The 14,412-nt window shown below is 36.6% G+C and overlaps 7 protein-coding genes and 1 non-coding gene across 17 annotated transcripts; 5 read left to right on the forward strand and 3 right to left on the reverse strand.

Moving 5' to 3' along the window:
• The first annotated feature begins 425 nt into the window (after positions 1-425).
• LOC143353264 (uncharacterized) lies at positions 426-1,211 on the forward strand. Of its 2 annotated transcripts, XM_076786445.1 has the most exons (3): positions 426-570; positions 729-888; positions 1,002-1,211. In XM_076786445.1, the coding sequence occupies exons 2-3, from the start codon at positions 751-753 to the stop codon at positions 1,185-1,187; spliced, it is 324 nt and encodes a 107-aa protein (XP_076642560.1). In that variant the 5' UTR covers positions 426-570; positions 729-750; the 3' UTR covers positions 1,188-1,211. The 2 variants fall into 2 exon arrangements, with proteins under 2 accessions (XP_076642560.1, XP_076642559.1); XM_076786444.1 differs by having other exon boundaries at positions 467-888.
• A 203-nt stretch (positions 1,212-1,414) lies between these two features.
• LOC143353263 (mitochondrial import inner membrane translocase subunit Tim17-B) lies at positions 1,415-2,835 on the reverse strand. The gene is made up of 2 exons (XM_076786443.1): positions 2,511-2,835; positions 1,415-2,092 (listed from the first exon to the last, which is right to left on the reverse strand). The coding sequence occupies exon 2, from the start codon at positions 2,075-2,077 to the stop codon at positions 1,592-1,594; it is 486 nt and encodes a 161-aa protein (XP_076642558.1). The 5' UTR covers positions 2,078-2,092; positions 2,511-2,835; the 3' UTR covers positions 1,415-1,591.
• Positions 2,836-2,976: 141 nt separating this feature from the next.
• LOC143353262 (uncharacterized) lies at positions 2,977-5,819 on the forward strand. Its single transcript, XM_076786442.1, has 5 exons — positions 2,977-3,125; positions 3,787-4,141; positions 4,828-5,040; positions 5,107-5,418; positions 5,496-5,819. Exons 2-5 carry the CDS (start codon positions 3,794-3,796, stop codon positions 5,718-5,720), a joined length of 1,098 nt encoding a protein of 365 aa, XP_076642557.1. The 5' UTR covers positions 2,977-3,125; positions 3,787-3,793; the 3' UTR covers positions 5,721-5,819.
• A 172-nt stretch (positions 5,820-5,991) lies between these two features.
• On the forward strand, positions 5,992-6,064 carry Trnav-aac (transfer RNA valine (anticodon AAC)). Its single transcript has one exon. It is a non-coding gene; the product is annotated as a tRNA-Val (tRNA).
• Positions 6,065-7,074: 1,010 nt separating this feature from the next.
• On the forward strand, positions 7,075-9,347 carry LOC143353268 (uncharacterized). Of its 7 annotated transcripts, XM_076786449.1 has the most exons (11): positions 7,075-7,222; positions 7,384-7,516; positions 7,601-7,699; positions 7,999-8,082; positions 8,162-8,245; positions 8,325-8,408; positions 8,488-8,571; positions 8,651-8,734; positions 8,814-8,897; positions 8,977-9,060; positions 9,140-9,347. In XM_076786449.1, the coding sequence occupies exons 3-11, from the start codon at positions 7,671-7,673 to the stop codon at positions 9,210-9,212; spliced, it is 690 nt and encodes a 229-aa protein (XP_076642564.1). In that variant the 5' UTR covers positions 7,075-7,222; positions 7,384-7,516; positions 7,601-7,670; the 3' UTR covers positions 9,213-9,347. The 7 variants fall into 7 exon arrangements, with proteins under 7 accessions (XP_076642564.1, XP_076642569.1, XP_076642565.1 ...); XM_076786454.1 differs by lacking the exon at positions 8,977-9,060; XM_076786450.1 differs by lacking the exon at positions 8,814-8,897.
• On the reverse strand, positions 9,260-11,147 carry LOC143353266 (protein AAR2 homolog). Of its 2 annotated transcripts, none has more exons than XM_076786446.1 (6): positions 11,020-11,147; positions 10,640-10,928; positions 10,459-10,574; positions 10,245-10,398; positions 9,888-10,163; positions 9,260-9,813 (listed from the first exon to the last, which is right to left on the reverse strand). In XM_076786446.1, exons 2-6 carry the CDS (start codon positions 10,825-10,827, stop codon positions 9,405-9,407), a joined length of 1,143 nt encoding a protein of 380 aa, XP_076642561.1. In that variant the 5' UTR covers positions 10,828-10,928; positions 11,020-11,147; the 3' UTR covers positions 9,260-9,404. The 2 variants fall into 2 exon arrangements, with proteins under 2 accessions (XP_076642561.1, XP_076642562.1); XM_076786447.1 differs by having other exon boundaries at positions 10,640-10,947; positions 11,020-11,124.
• Positions 11,148-11,199: 52 nt separating this feature from the next.
• Rpl27a (ribosomal protein L27A) lies at positions 11,200-12,731 on the forward strand. Of its 2 annotated transcripts, XM_076786456.1 has the most exons (6): positions 11,202-11,297; positions 11,595-11,658; positions 11,766-11,863; positions 12,045-12,194; positions 12,275-12,411; positions 12,644-12,731. In XM_076786456.1, the coding sequence occupies exons 1-5, from the start codon at positions 11,295-11,297 to the stop codon at positions 12,401-12,403; spliced, it is 444 nt and encodes a 147-aa protein (XP_076642571.1). In that variant the 5' UTR covers positions 11,202-11,294; the 3' UTR covers positions 12,404-12,411; positions 12,644-12,731. The 2 variants fall into 2 exon arrangements, with proteins under 2 accessions (XP_076642572.1, XP_076642571.1); XM_076786457.1 differs by lacking the exon at positions 12,644-12,731 and having other exon boundaries at positions 11,200-11,297; positions 12,275-12,412.
• Positions 12,732-12,997: 266 nt separating this feature from the next.
• Sf3a2 (splicing factor 3A subunit 2) lies at positions 12,998-14,412 on the reverse strand. Its single transcript, XM_076786448.1, has 2 exons — positions 13,738-14,412; positions 12,998-13,363 (listed from the first exon to the last, which is right to left on the reverse strand). Exons 1-2 carry the CDS (start codon positions 14,281-14,283, stop codon positions 13,085-13,087), a joined length of 825 nt encoding a protein of 274 aa, XP_076642563.1. The 5' UTR covers positions 14,284-14,412; the 3' UTR covers positions 12,998-13,084.

Here is a 14,412-nt window from a genome sequence, read left to right on the forward strand (position 1 = left end):
CATTAAAAATAAGCGAAAGCTGGAGGATGTTCTAAACTTTTATAGATAGTCATTTGTAAAACGAAGAAACTGAATACTGTATAGTGAAACTGTGTTTGAATGCTAAGATTCGTGTTGATTCTATTTAACTTAACTCGACCACTCGAAAATTTACAAATTAATATAATCATATAGTTCTATGGATCATATTGTGGTCCATTAAAGAATCCTGTACCTAAATAAATTCAATTACGATACATTGTGATTAAACTGTAGTTTTACGTAGACTTCTGTAGAAAGAATAAAGTATTATTATATTACCGTACGATGCAAACTCCTAATTCCCGTAGAAATTGAAATAAAGGAGACTTGAACACAACTTTCCATATTTGAATTTGAAATTCAATATGTCGAACCTACGCTGACAAACATTCAAAAGTCAAAAGATGAAGAACGGTATTGAAGTTAGAAACGAGTGAAGGTGGCACCACTGCGTGCTTGTCACCGCGAATCTAACCTCGAGACGATGTTTTGTAGATGTTGCACAATGAATTCTTGTGAGTTTCTCGATTTTATATTGAATGACACTGGGTAAGGATTACGATTATAAATCAGAAGACTATCGTGTATAAAACAATTCCAGAATAGGCGAACAATTACGTTCAGAATCAAAAATATGATTCACAAGAAACTGTTGCGTTGTGTTGCATAGTGCCAAAAGTCAAAACAGTAAGTAAGTAAGCTTACAGATTAATAGAAAATTAATAAAAAATGAATGATCATTCGGACATACCCGAGTTAAAAATGGGCGCGAACGAGTTGCTCGCCTTTCAAAGAGATCTGAAGCAGGAGAGAGAACTTCTGTTGAAGCTGTTGACAAAAATTGATAACCAAGTTCACAGACTGCAGGTAAGCGCCTCGTTGGTAATGTTTACATACGTTATAATTTATAAAATAAATTATTTCGTTTCATGCTAAATTCTTTTATTTTATAAAATTACTTTCATAACTAAATTTTCTAGGTGGAACAACTTAACTTGCTCGCGATAATGAACAAATCGTTGAAGGAACCAGGAGACAAATCTCCGTTGTACGAACCAGAACATGAAATGCCAGAAGACACATCAGACAAATCTTTGAACTTATCTATAGCCTCTGCTTTGCAGTACTTTGAAGAAGAAGATGATGAAGATGAAGATGATATTTAATAGAATTAAGCATTACAGATAATACATTTTGTCTTATACTATCAACGATAATTTCATCAGCCCTGTGTCCTTCATTAAAGTTAGTCTTTTTACAAGAGAACTAGATCCAAACATAATATATTGTCAATTTATTTTACCAGTATATATATATATATTATTAATACGTTTATATCGGCTGTGTCATTTCATCTATTAACAGTTCAATAAAAATACAGAAAGGAACAACATTGAATAAAAAATGAACTATTATTATTTCTTAAACCAAGGTGTTCCATTGTCTATACAAATTTCATGTACTGGCAATCACATGTCATTCAACTACTATCGTTTCCGCGAATTACGAAACGTTTGTACTTAATTAGTTGAGTGTAATTTGAAATGTAGCTAAAACATGGTTACATGCTTTACGACGGATTGCCGTGCGGCGGTGCTCCGAGATGTGGGTCGTCTGAGAACGAGGAGGGTTTGAACTGTTCCGCGGACATACGTGTAAAAAATATTCCTACACCTTCAATTAAAGCCAACAACACACCACCGATGATTGCGCTACCAGCCATGGCTGGTAAACCATTTCTCGCCGCTAGTATACCGCCAGTAGCCGCTCCACTGATAATAGAATTCCATGGGTCTTCCTTTTTCCTAATGTGAACCAATGTACAGTCTATCGTCGAGAACATACCGCCCCACAGTGCAAAATTGCCTGCTATGATCGGAGACCGTTGTTTAATAGCCATAAGACTTCCCAGAAGCCGTTTGTTAATTCCACTGGGTGCATTGCGGAAGCCTTTAATACTTTGAAAAACGCCACCGCCGATTGCACCCATCGTGAATGCACCACCACAGTCATCTACTATACGCCATGGGCATGGTTCTCTCGTATATTCTTCCATAACTTAATTGACTATCTGAAAAACAACAGAAATTAGATCCATCTGCATGACACACTGATAAATCCCGAACACTGGCAAGGGGTGTTTATGTAATAAAAATTGGTTATCACTATCTTTAAAGAAACCGTGTAAGCGTAACCTTTAACATCGATACATACATTACAGTTGCAATTAAATATACTGACCATTCAATTTCTTTTGCGCACCTACTTTAAACGATAAATATATTGCATAAACATCACCTTTTTTTTTATGCGTCAATTAACAGAACGAAAAATACATGCAGAAAATAATATATACATCTGAATGAGGTTATGTACCGAATCCTCGTGCGAGATCGATCAACGCGTGCATAACAAATCATAAACGTTGGAAAATATTTGCCTAAAAAAATCGTATTCGATGCGATAAACAGATTTTTCCATTTACTTACCATATAATTTGTTGCAAATACCTCCTATACCGAGGTGCGAGATACCCCTTGCACGATACTGCGATCGGCGTGACTACGTTAATGAATTCTCAAACCGAATTTCGCATGATCCCGTCGAAAATGAAACAAAGTTTGTCGTGCAAATGAGAAGCAATATTTTCTATGCGGAATGCGAGCGATTCTCGCCGACGTTCCATACATTAATTTTCGCCGAAACACTTTTATTGATCACGCCTCGAAATTCGTCCATGTAATAAACGATGCATCGACTCGAAGCCCGCGTTGCGTGATATATGTATTTCCAAACGACTAAATCCTAAGCTCGGCCATATCCCGATTCATGAAATTACATAATGATCGGTAACATCGTTGAATGACCAAAACCGAGCGGGAATTTATGCATAGGGGGTGGTTGCATACGATGGGCATACGATTTTTAGCTTCTTGGTCGTTCGACTGGCGCACGTCTACGATAGTTTAAAATAGCATGAGCCGTAGAACGTCCAAAAATACACCAGACTTTCGGTTAGTACTGGATATCCAGTCGGCCCGCGTGAAAGTATCGATCGTGCTCAGGGAAAACATCGACGTGCGGTTCCTCTATCGAATCCCTCGGTAATTTGAAATTCAATTCCTGGTGTTTGCATGGTTGCACATGGTGAGGGGTACGCGGAACTGCTTCGTTCGATACGGAGCGATTAGGCTTGCCAAAATTGGCGGAACCTTTTAATCCTCGAAGCAAGCACACAAATCGATTTTATACGAAAAGATCCTATTCCTGGTGTAAAGTATTCGATCGTACATCGTTAAAGCTATTTAATGTATTCGGAAACATTTTTGTTAACGATAAAATTCGTCATATATTATATATACAAAAATATTTTGACGCTTTACCTGCCGGAAGCGTATGAATCTATTTTTTGACAACAGTACTACACCCAAAAGAAGTTTAATAACAGCTTGTTATTCACAAGAAAATTATTTTTAATTTCATAGCACGTTTTATTCATTTCGTTTTTGGAATATTATGTGGAAGAAAATCAGACTATATGTTATTTGAGATGACGCTTAGAGAAAATGATAGAATTTAATAGTTATGGTTTGTTGTTAAAGTATCTGACACCTCAGAGAAGAAACTTCTGTACATTTTTCGATGCTTTAGATTAGTCTATGCCGATTAATATTTGCGTATCGATAAAAATTGACACAGGGACATTTCCACGCTTTTTCTGCTCTTTTGTTTCTATATCATTGAAGAAGTTGACATTTCTTGCAGTTAAAAAATGTCAGACGCGGAAACAGTAAAACAAGATGCAAATCAAGCTTCGGGCGAGCCAGCTAAGTCGAATCAACCGGACAATGCGGAGAATGCAGTTCCGTGTTCCGCCGAAAATGCATCCGCCCCCGCGGTGCAAGAACAAACCTCCCCTCCTCCTGTTGCGGAACCGGCGATTGCACAGGACGCGAAAGGTCAAGATGTACCTGAGAAAGAAGTAAAAACACCTGAGATCAGTAACGATACTGCGCCGACAAACGGGGCGGCGACTGAAAAAGAAATTGCGGCTGATTCTGCGGAGAAAATTGTGGCGGAGGATGCAACGATCGTTGAATGTAAACATAACGAGGAGTTGGTAAATGTTTAATTTCAAATAGTATAATAGCTGAACAATGGTATCTGGCACTATAAAAATAGGAATATACTCTTATTATATTCTAATTTATTAGAATTTATCAACACGTTCAATGCCGCACGAATTCTGTGTGCTTCACACAAGTCTCATTTATATTTCGTTAGTAGAAGCGATCAGCATTATGAAGGACAATTGTTAGTTACTGGATAATGAAGTATCCACCTTACACTATAATCTAGTTAATTTTGGCAGTAACGAATTGATGCCATTAACTTTATGACCATCATTCTTAAGCAATAAAATGGTGCCGGTCGTCGGTGACCACCATGACGTTCAGCGTGTTAAACAATGTTCAAACGTAATAAGGGTATCAAGTTTAATTCCTCATTTGATAAAGCTTCGTAGTGGGGCCGCATGTGGTCGAAGTAAAGTTAGTTGACCTTTCAAAGCTATCTCACTGTGACTTTTAAAAGAAGTTACAGTAGTGTATCATCATATAGTTCGAATTAAGTAGAATTTATTAACGAAGCACATTTAAAAAATGAGGAGGCACAATATGACCATTACTGTTAATTAATTTCATTTTCGTCTTTGAGTCTGATCGTTTTTAGGAATAAAACGATTTAAAGATTGAACCCAGAGACTTGTTTTTCGTATGTCCACAAAGCTCATTATTCTCTTTGCAGTTAACAGCAGCTGAAGTTAAAGAACCAGCAACAATAGGCGCTGGAGACACTTGTCTGTTACCTAATCTAGACGGGAAAGATGTCGAAGCTCAGAAACCTACCAAAGACATCGGCGATCAATTGCCGCCGCCAGAAAATAAACCGCTTGTGGACGACAGTTCGAAAATCAGCGAGTACGAGCTTACGATAATGAAACTGAAGGATGAAATAAAGGTAATGAAGGTCTTCTTTCAGGTGTCACTGTATTGGGAAGTTTCATGATTTCGATTTAATTTCAAGAAAACCACCGTGGAGCGCGATTGCTGGCAGAAGAAATTTCAAAACACGGAGAAGAAGTTGTTCGAGTTGCAAGCTTCGTACGATGCACTGTTGAAGGGCGAGGGAAACGAAGTTTTGCTTCATCGCATGGTGGACCAATTGAAGGGAAAACTGGTGCAAACATCTTTGCAATTAGAAGATCGAATCCGAGTTGTTTCCAATCAAGAGAAGCAGATCAGTGCTTTGAACAGCCAAGTGTGTTCGTTGAAGGAAGTCGAGTCTCTTACGAGGAGCCTATTGAAGATTCGCAATTTGGAAGTGAATCAGCTGCAGGTATACTTTCTGAATTGAATTAGTTAATAGCAGAATGATTGAAATATTACTACTAATGAATTTTTATGAAATTATAGGCAGAAGTCAACGACATGGAGGCGAGAATCGCCGAGGAACGCGAAAGGAATACCACTATGATAAATAAAATGGAGGCTGCGGTGAAACTGAACTCTGATCTAAAGAAGGAATACGAAACGCAGCTACGCCTTTTCCAAGATCTTCGGGAGAAATACAAAGAGAAGGTGACTTTACTGTCCGAGGAGAAACGAGCTCTTGAAAGCGTGCAGGCTGTTTCTCAATAAAACCTAGCTTAACGAGAAACGGAATGACTTTATAATTATCATAATTTGTATAAAATAAAGAAAGTTTGGAAATAAAGTACGACTATATTTCTACTTTTATCCGATCGTGTTTCTATTAAAGACACCTAGATCTTAATGTGAGACAAATAAAAAAATGAAATCAGAACGATGACAAATTATTTAATTAAAAAAATTCGACGTAAAACGTTTTTAACGTTGGAAGTCATTGGAAATCACCACATCTTCAAATTTTGAGAAGTCACTACCATCGGTTTCCGTGGTGTAGTGGTTATCACATCCGCCTAACACGCGGAAGGTCCCCGGTTCGATCCCGGGCGGAAACATTCTTTTTTATTTCTTCTTTTTTCTTAATAAAATATTGATTTGGTAAATACACAATGTAAATAAGAAATGTGGTGCAATAAAATGCAATGCAAGATTTTTTATCGTTACAGCGTTTTATATGAGCTTGTAAAACGGAGCACACAAGTGTGTGAACAAAAGGACGAGTAAGTGGAACGCAGATGGTGTGTTTTGTGAGTTGTCAATGTCAACTTGTCGGGGAATCCAAAGGAGGAAAACTTAGCATGCCATTTTTATTTTGTTTATCTTCGCGGTGGTTCCCAAACGTGTGACGCACTTTCACACGGAAATTAATTATCAGCTCACGCAGCGTTCTGCATGAATGAGCTATCTTTATCTGCGTATGTTATCAGTATAGAAATTTCGTGCACTGTTGCATAATAATTTTAATTTGGTGTGCAAATAATATTTGAACCCAAGTTTAAATTTAAACTTAAATTTAAGTTTAAATTTGAATCTGAATAAATATTTCTATTTGAATTTGAATTTTTGTTGAAATTTAAATTTGCACCTTTGTTTAATTTTGAATTTGAATTTCTAATTTACGTACCCCGTATTGTAAGAATTCTGTTTAATACACTGAATCAAATTTGATTGGGATTTGTACAATGTAGGAGGGTTGAAAGAGCAATCGCTAAAATGAATCTAATCTTTTCAGTCCCATAATCAATTTCATTAACGAAATTGCATAAATATTGTAAGATTTTTATAGATGGTACATCTACCTCGATAACTTAATTATTAAAGATTTTCACTATTTCGTATGATTCATAAATGCAATAAACTATATGGAAAAGATAACAAATCTAAAAGTGTATAAAAAAATGCGATATTATTTTTATAGAACGCAGTATTGGATAATATAATGCGTAGTAAATCATAATGTAATCACTGAAATATTTATTTTCACATTATGTGATTCATCAATAACACTTTAGTGCAAAGTTGCTAAAAAACAAAGAACTTATCGAACATTTGTATCGCGTACCCGGTGGTTCCCAGGCAAATGGCCGAGAGCCTTGAACTCTCGCGCAGATACAGGCCATGTTGAACGTTTAGTATAAATACGGTGCGCTTCGATGTATCAGACATCAGTTCCTGCTAATTTGCAGCACCCTCATATCAGGAAGAAGTCAGTGGTAAGTCACTACTAGTTAATACGTTAGCGTTATATACATAAATTACATATTAAAATTAACAATGTATTACCAAGTAATAATAACGTAATTTAATCAAATACATCCATAAAAAATATTGTTAACTCTTGCAAAGTAACAATTAATTCACTATTCCCTTAAAGGATCAAATATAACTGGTGAATGAAGTACACTTCAACCATGAAGAGTTTCTTCATCCTGACAATTTTGGCCATCGCCTGTACGGCGATGGTAGCTAGCGAAGTTTTTGAGGGACCACCTGGTCCACCTCATCCGGTAAAATTACATATAAATTATAATATTGAACGTTTTATACCAGTACAGGTTTAAATATTTATAAAATTCTTGTGTGCACTGCAGCGTCTACGTCGTGAAGCCGATCCAGAAGCTGAACCCGGACGGCCAAATAATCCTAGACCTAAGCCAATATATGTTCCTCCACCTCGTCCACCTCATCCTGTAAGTATTTATTAGAATTCGTAATCTTATTAATATCTTTAATACTAAATTTACGGGACCCGTCAAAATGAAGGATTCTAATATTTTTAAATTGCGAATATTGAGATTGTAAAAATGCATCTATGAGCAATTATGTAACAAATTGATTTCTATATATAATTTAAAAAATGGCCACAAACTTTGATAGATACATTCATGTTATTTTTGTAAAGTAATGTAAAATAGTCAGTTTTAGTGCTCCATAAACCTAGTGTTAATATGTAGGATATTATAATAAACCACTTGTTCGTATTCTTCAGCGTCTACGTCGTGAAGCCGATCCAGAAGCTGAACCTGGAAGACCTAAACCAATATATGTCCCTCCTCCGCGACCACCGCATCCCGTAATTATTTTAATCAGTAGTTTTACTTGATAAATAACTTAAGAATATTAAATTAATTGTTGTCATTTATTTTGTTCAGCGTCTCCGCCGTGAAGCCGATCCAGAAGCTGAACCTGGAAGACCTAGACCAGTATATGTTCCTCCTCCGCGACCACCACATCCGGTAATTATTATAATCAATAGTTTCACTTAAAAATTAACTTATGAGTATTACATTAATTATTGTCATTTATTTTGTTCAGCGTCTCCGCCGTGAAGCCGATCCAGAAGCTGAACCTGGAAGACCTAAACCAGTATATGTTCCTCCCCCGAGACCACCACACCCGGTAATTATTATAATCAGTAGTTTTACTTGATAAATAACTTAAGAATATTTAATTAATTGTTGTCATTTATTTTGTTCAGCGTCTCCGCCGTGAAGCCGATCCAGAAGCTGAACCTGGAAGACCTAGACCAGTATATGTTCCTCCTCCGCGACCACCACACCCGGTAATTATTATAATCAATAGTTTTTCTTAAAAATTAACTTATGAACATTACATTAATAGTTGTCATTTATTTTTTCCAGCGTCTCCGCCGTGAAGCCGATCCAGAAGCTGAACCTGGAAGACCTAAACCAGTATATGTTCCTCCCCCGAGACCACCACACCCGGTAATTATTATAATCAGTAGTTTTACTTGGTAAATAACTTAAGAATATTTAATTAATTGTTGTCATTTATTTTGTTCAGCGTCTCCGCCGTGAAGCCGATCCAGAAGCTGAACCTGGAAAACCTAGACCAGTTTATGTTCCTCCCCCGAGACCACCACACCCGGTAATTATTTTAAACAATAGGTTTACTTAAAAATTAACTTATGAATATTACATTAATTATTGTCATTTATTTTGTTCAGCGTCTCCGCCGTGAAGCCGATCCAGAAGCTGAACCTGGAAGACCTAAACCAATATATGTTCCTCCTCCGCGACCCCCACACCCGGTAACTATTTTAATCAATAGTTTTACTGAACAATTAATTTGGGAATATTAAATTAATTGTTGTAATTTACTTTGTTTAGCGCCTCTAAGCTGAAGCCTGAAGAATATACTCTAGTGTATCAGTCACACGCTCTCGTGACCACCTCACATTAAATAATCGTTAAATGAAATTGTACTTAATTAAAATCATAACCAAACAATTGCATTTAATATTGTTATGTATTTCGTTTTAATTGTTTTCTGTTCTATTATATACTGAATAAAAATTTTAATATTTACAAGTAACAAGTATGTACATTTGTAATTGGTACCTTCAATCTCCTTAAAAAATGTGTATCTACCGTCTTACTCTAAAAACACGACTACAGGCGCTTCGTCGTCGTCTTCTTCTTGTAAATTTGAAAAGTCCCACAAGAACTTCGCCGTTAACCGATTACGGAACCGCACAGCGTAGGTCTTTAAACGGCCGTCTATATACGAATTAGCTTCGATATTTGCGAACAGTTTCCGAAGGTTTTGATAAACAAAATTATTATTAGTTACGATATCGCAGAGTACATCTTCAGGTACGTGAGTCAATTGGACCTCCAACGCTTTCATAAATTCCATAAAGATACCGCGTCGCTCTGGAATTACAGAATCGGCGCCGCAAATCAAACATACAAGCTGTTTCCAGTGTTCGAACGCATCCAGACTTTGTCCAACGAGGAAACAAACAAACACCAGTTGCAATTCACCAATAATATCCATAGATCTGAAAAAATTAAACCAATACATTTTTACCATATGCAAGTATATATGAACAGGAGAAACTACTTTTATTCTTACTGTGTGAATTCCTTCAAAAATGTGTTGAGAGCATAGCTAGAGTCAAGAGAGTGTTTTGTGACTTCGCTTGGTGATGCACCATCTGGATAATTTTTATCAGGCAACTTGGATAACCGTAGCTCGGTGCCTGGCTTAGGTTTCAAATCAGGAAGTAACTCTCTCTCCTTTTCTTCCACAGTTATTCCAATTCTTTTTGTTCTTTCTGGATTCAATGCTCCTCCTCTTGGTCTCATTGCGTCACTACAGTGCTCTAACTCTAGAGCTGATCTTACAAAACTGAAACAAAGTAAACAAACTTTATAACACGATGCAATAAGTAAAAATGAGTGAAATTGAATATTTATTCTTTCTACAGACCCACATACAGGTGAACAACGCTCAACAAGGGAAGAGCTAATGTGATTTGTCAATTCCATCCATTGTTTCCATACATCGTAAGGATAACATCCTAGATGTTTATCCAAATCCCTCATGTTCTCCTTCATCCTTTGTACCATTTCTTCTGGCACAGCTAGATGAAATGCATTTTGTTTTATTGTTAAAGTATTAAATTTATTTAAAATGTATGTACCTTCTGAACTGAGATCTTCAGCTTTCTTGTCCCATTGTCTGACTAAAAATTCAGATCTGTTAAATGTGTGAAGGAACCCAACTTTGGGTGCTGGTTCTCCAAACTCATTTACAGCACTTTAACAAAAATTGATGAGTAGAAAGGCAATTAATGTACAGAGAAGGGTACTACATATAATTACCTGTAATGTACGTAATGAAATCCTGGTGGAATCATTTTAATACCCTTAAAATTATCTGCCGTGTTCCAGGATTTTAAATCGATTCCTAATTCCGTGCCAATCGGAACATTTAACATAATTACTTTAGCACCCTCAACGAAAAGTCTTTGAGCTAATTCTTGGTCCATTTCTATACATTCAGTTGCCATGATTACTTCTTTATTAAATAGCAAAACAGTAACTTTTGTCAAACGAGTTTACGATGTAAACACTTCTTCGCAATCTCACGTTTGTTTGACAGTAGATTAACCTAAACATGCACAGGAATGCTTTGATATTTGTTGATAAAATTGCTTATAAATGTCGTAGATGAAAATCAAATCATTTTACAACTGACAGACCTGTTTCTACGCTCACGTATGGTTTACTCTTTCGAATCATTCCGCTGCGGATTATTATTTATGAATGAAACGCATGGACAACTCATTTTGCATATTCTGCACTGCTATTCAACCAATCGGAGAATTTGATGGCATGAGAATTGGACTTCTAATTTCATTATTACATCTTCAGTACTATGTAGTTCATGACTAAATTGCTGCAATAAACGCCATCTAGATAAGTTAGCAACTTTTGCAGGAAGACAGCGCTCTTCTTTCTTCGTACCGCAACCAAGATGGTGAGTGAGTGATGTTTAAATTCTTCCTTCGTAATCTAAAAATATTGAAAGCATCTGAGTGAAAATGAATTGATAATCCTGACGATGATCTCGTTCATGCTTCAGTGAATGATTTCTCGGGATTATTATTTTCCTTTCGAAGTGTATAATTGCACATCGATTATGGACAATTCGAGCCTTGTGGTGTTGCGTTGGTGCTCAAACATAACCTTCGTGACATACACAATATTGTATTAGTTCTTATTATTTATTACAAATTAATTGATATTGATAGTTTATTCTCTTTTTGTTAAACAGTCTACACACAAAAAGAAGACCAGGAAGCTCCGTGGTCACGTCAGTCATGGTCACGGTCGCATAGGTATGCAGTTTATGAAATAACAATAAATTACGACATTTCGGGTACAGCAGTAATTATAGAGTTTCTACAACTATTTTGTTTACTAATATAGGAATATTTGATTTTAGGTAAACACAGGAAACACCCTGGTGGTCGTGGTAATGCTGGTGGTCTTCACCAACACCGTATCAACTTTGACAAATACCATCCTGGTTACTTTGGAAAGGTAAGAACCGCATAATTTATTTAGAACTATTTAGACATGTTATATATTATGATGATAATAATATTTATTTCACCGGCGAACTGAATTACTTTGAATGCACTCTCTGGTCTGATCACTAATACAATTATTCAGTGCATGATACTTAATGAATGAGGTAGCTAATGTTCGATATGTTTTACAGCTTGGTATGAGAAATTACCATTTAAGGCGTAACACAAAGTGGTGTCCAGCCTTAAATTTGGATAAATTGTGGACACTTGTGTCAGAACAGACCAGGCTTAAATATAAGGACTCAAAGAATAAAGTACCAGTAATTAATCTTGTAAAAGCGGTAAGTTTGTAAGCATATATGTATTTATTTAGATCAGTATTTAAGTACAGACTGTTCTCATTTTCTTTTGTTTTCTGCAGGGCTACTACAAACTTCTAGGAAAAGGACGCCTCCCTAAGCAGCCAGTTATTGTTAAAGCCAAATTCTTCAGCAAATTGGCAGAAGACAAAATCAAGGCTGTTGGAGGTGCTTGCGTCCTCTCTGCTTAAATATGCAGGTATTTGTTTTGGTATAAATCTCTACTTGCTTCCCATAGAGAAATAAAACAAAGTAGAAATATAAATACATATTAAAATGATGATAGTGCGAACGGGCGAACCGAAAAGTGCGTACAACACTTTACATCGTGTAGATTGTTCAAATTAAATCCTGATGTAATCATATTTTTCCAACAGCATTTTCACGCCTTTCAGCATATATAAAACATGCGTTTTTATTGCTTGTTTCAGGATTTAACATCTTGGCAGAACACCTTGCCACGCATTCTCCTGTGTTTATATTCTTAATAAAATTTAAACGACCAAAAAAAAGAGAAAATTTGTAAAGTTTATTTTTCTTTACCATGCATGCTTTATACTTAAATGAAATACTTACTTACTTTTACATATATCTATGATAGGGAATTGGGAATAACTAGAGGTGTGCGAGAACCCGATAATGTTGGAACGAGAATGTTTTCGGAATCAAAACAGGTTCTCAATTGAGTCGGGATTCCCGATATATTCGAAAACCTGTCTCTACCATCGAGCTCTCGCACCCCTCTAGAAATAATCTCGAAATAACTGGACGTTAATTCATTTTCGCGTTTTATAGATAAGATACACATTAAAATAATACGTTAGGAGAAACAGATACTTTCCTAGTTTTACAGAAATGTACAAATTCATTCATTATGCTATGTGTGGAGGTGGGGGAGGTATTTGCATTCCTGTGGCTAATAGTGCAGGTGGCGGAGGTACTGGGTTAAACATCGGAGGTCTTGGTGGTGGTGGTACAGGTACCATTGGTGGTCCTAGTCCAGGTCTTATCAGAGGTACAGGAGGTGGTGGTACTTTGCCAACCGATGGCTTCTCATTCTTGAACGCAAACTGCAGGAAGAACTGCTTGGTGTCCTTGTTCCAATGAGTCCAGAACTTTCCTTCTGCTTTCTCAACTTCTCTACTAGGTACCTAAAAAATACAATTATTGTTTCAAATAATTTGTCCACTAGGTGCTACAATTTTCTGAATTTTCTTTGCACAGTAGGTTTCTTGCTTATTGCACTCCCGATCAAGCACCAGATCTTTATTCGAATCTTGTTTATTACATTTTCTTTATGCAAAATAGGGAATATAGTGTAGTTAGCTTAGTGTTGTTACTGCTTCTTTACATTGTTATACGTACACATTGATCTTGGTTTAGATTCAATACTTAGGGAGTTACAGGTGGGAAATCTTATACAATTGATTGGAGACCACATTCATTGTAAAAACCTTGTAGCTTGCCTGAAATTACAGTCTCGTTTTCGTGCAACCAGCGAGTACCTACTATATGTTTAATCTACCTTGAAAGCTATAGTTTCATAAGGTTCCGCTGCAAACAGCAAATACTGCCATTTACGGTCAGGAGGTTCAACCCTCTGTTCATAGGCTGACATGAACCTGTGTCGTGGAATTACATTGTCTGCTACCTCTGGATAATCCACTTGGAACAATAAACTCTGTTGTCCAGTTTCTGGATCACGTTGTTTAGTTACCCTGTAACCAGGTCTTCCAATTTTTACGAATTTTTTGGGTTCTACTCGAGGTTTCTCTGGTGCGAGTGTTTGAGGGGCTTCCTTCGCTTCTTTAGCGGCTCTTCTGGCTAGGTTAGCTTGATGTTTTTTACCTTGTGTGTGTGCCAAATAGCTACCCTCATTATTGTGAAGAGTCAAACACAATTTACATTCGTAAGAGCCTAAATGATTTTTCATAAAATATGGATCTTTGTTTAAGTCAATAGTTTCTAGCGCAAGTTGTCGAAGACGCTCTCTTCTGTCTCGGTTGCTTTCCGACCAAGAAGCTACACCTCCACCTCCAGTTTTGCCTCCTGGACGATTTTGGAAATCCATTTTTGGTTTCTATTCACTCTCTGCCTTTTAAACTATTGTATAATTGATTTTATTCGTTTCTATCTATCATAAACATCACACAACGCGATCCTACACTCCGAAAGGAGGTTAACAGCAAACTGATGTTTG

Source organism: Halictus rubicundus, chromosome 4 (genome assembly GCF_050948215.1).
Source record: "Halictus rubicundus isolate RS-2024b chromosome 4, iyHalRubi1_principal, whole genome shotgun sequence".
NCBI lineage: Eukaryota > Metazoa > Arthropoda > Insecta > Hymenoptera > Halictidae > Halictus > Halictus rubicundus.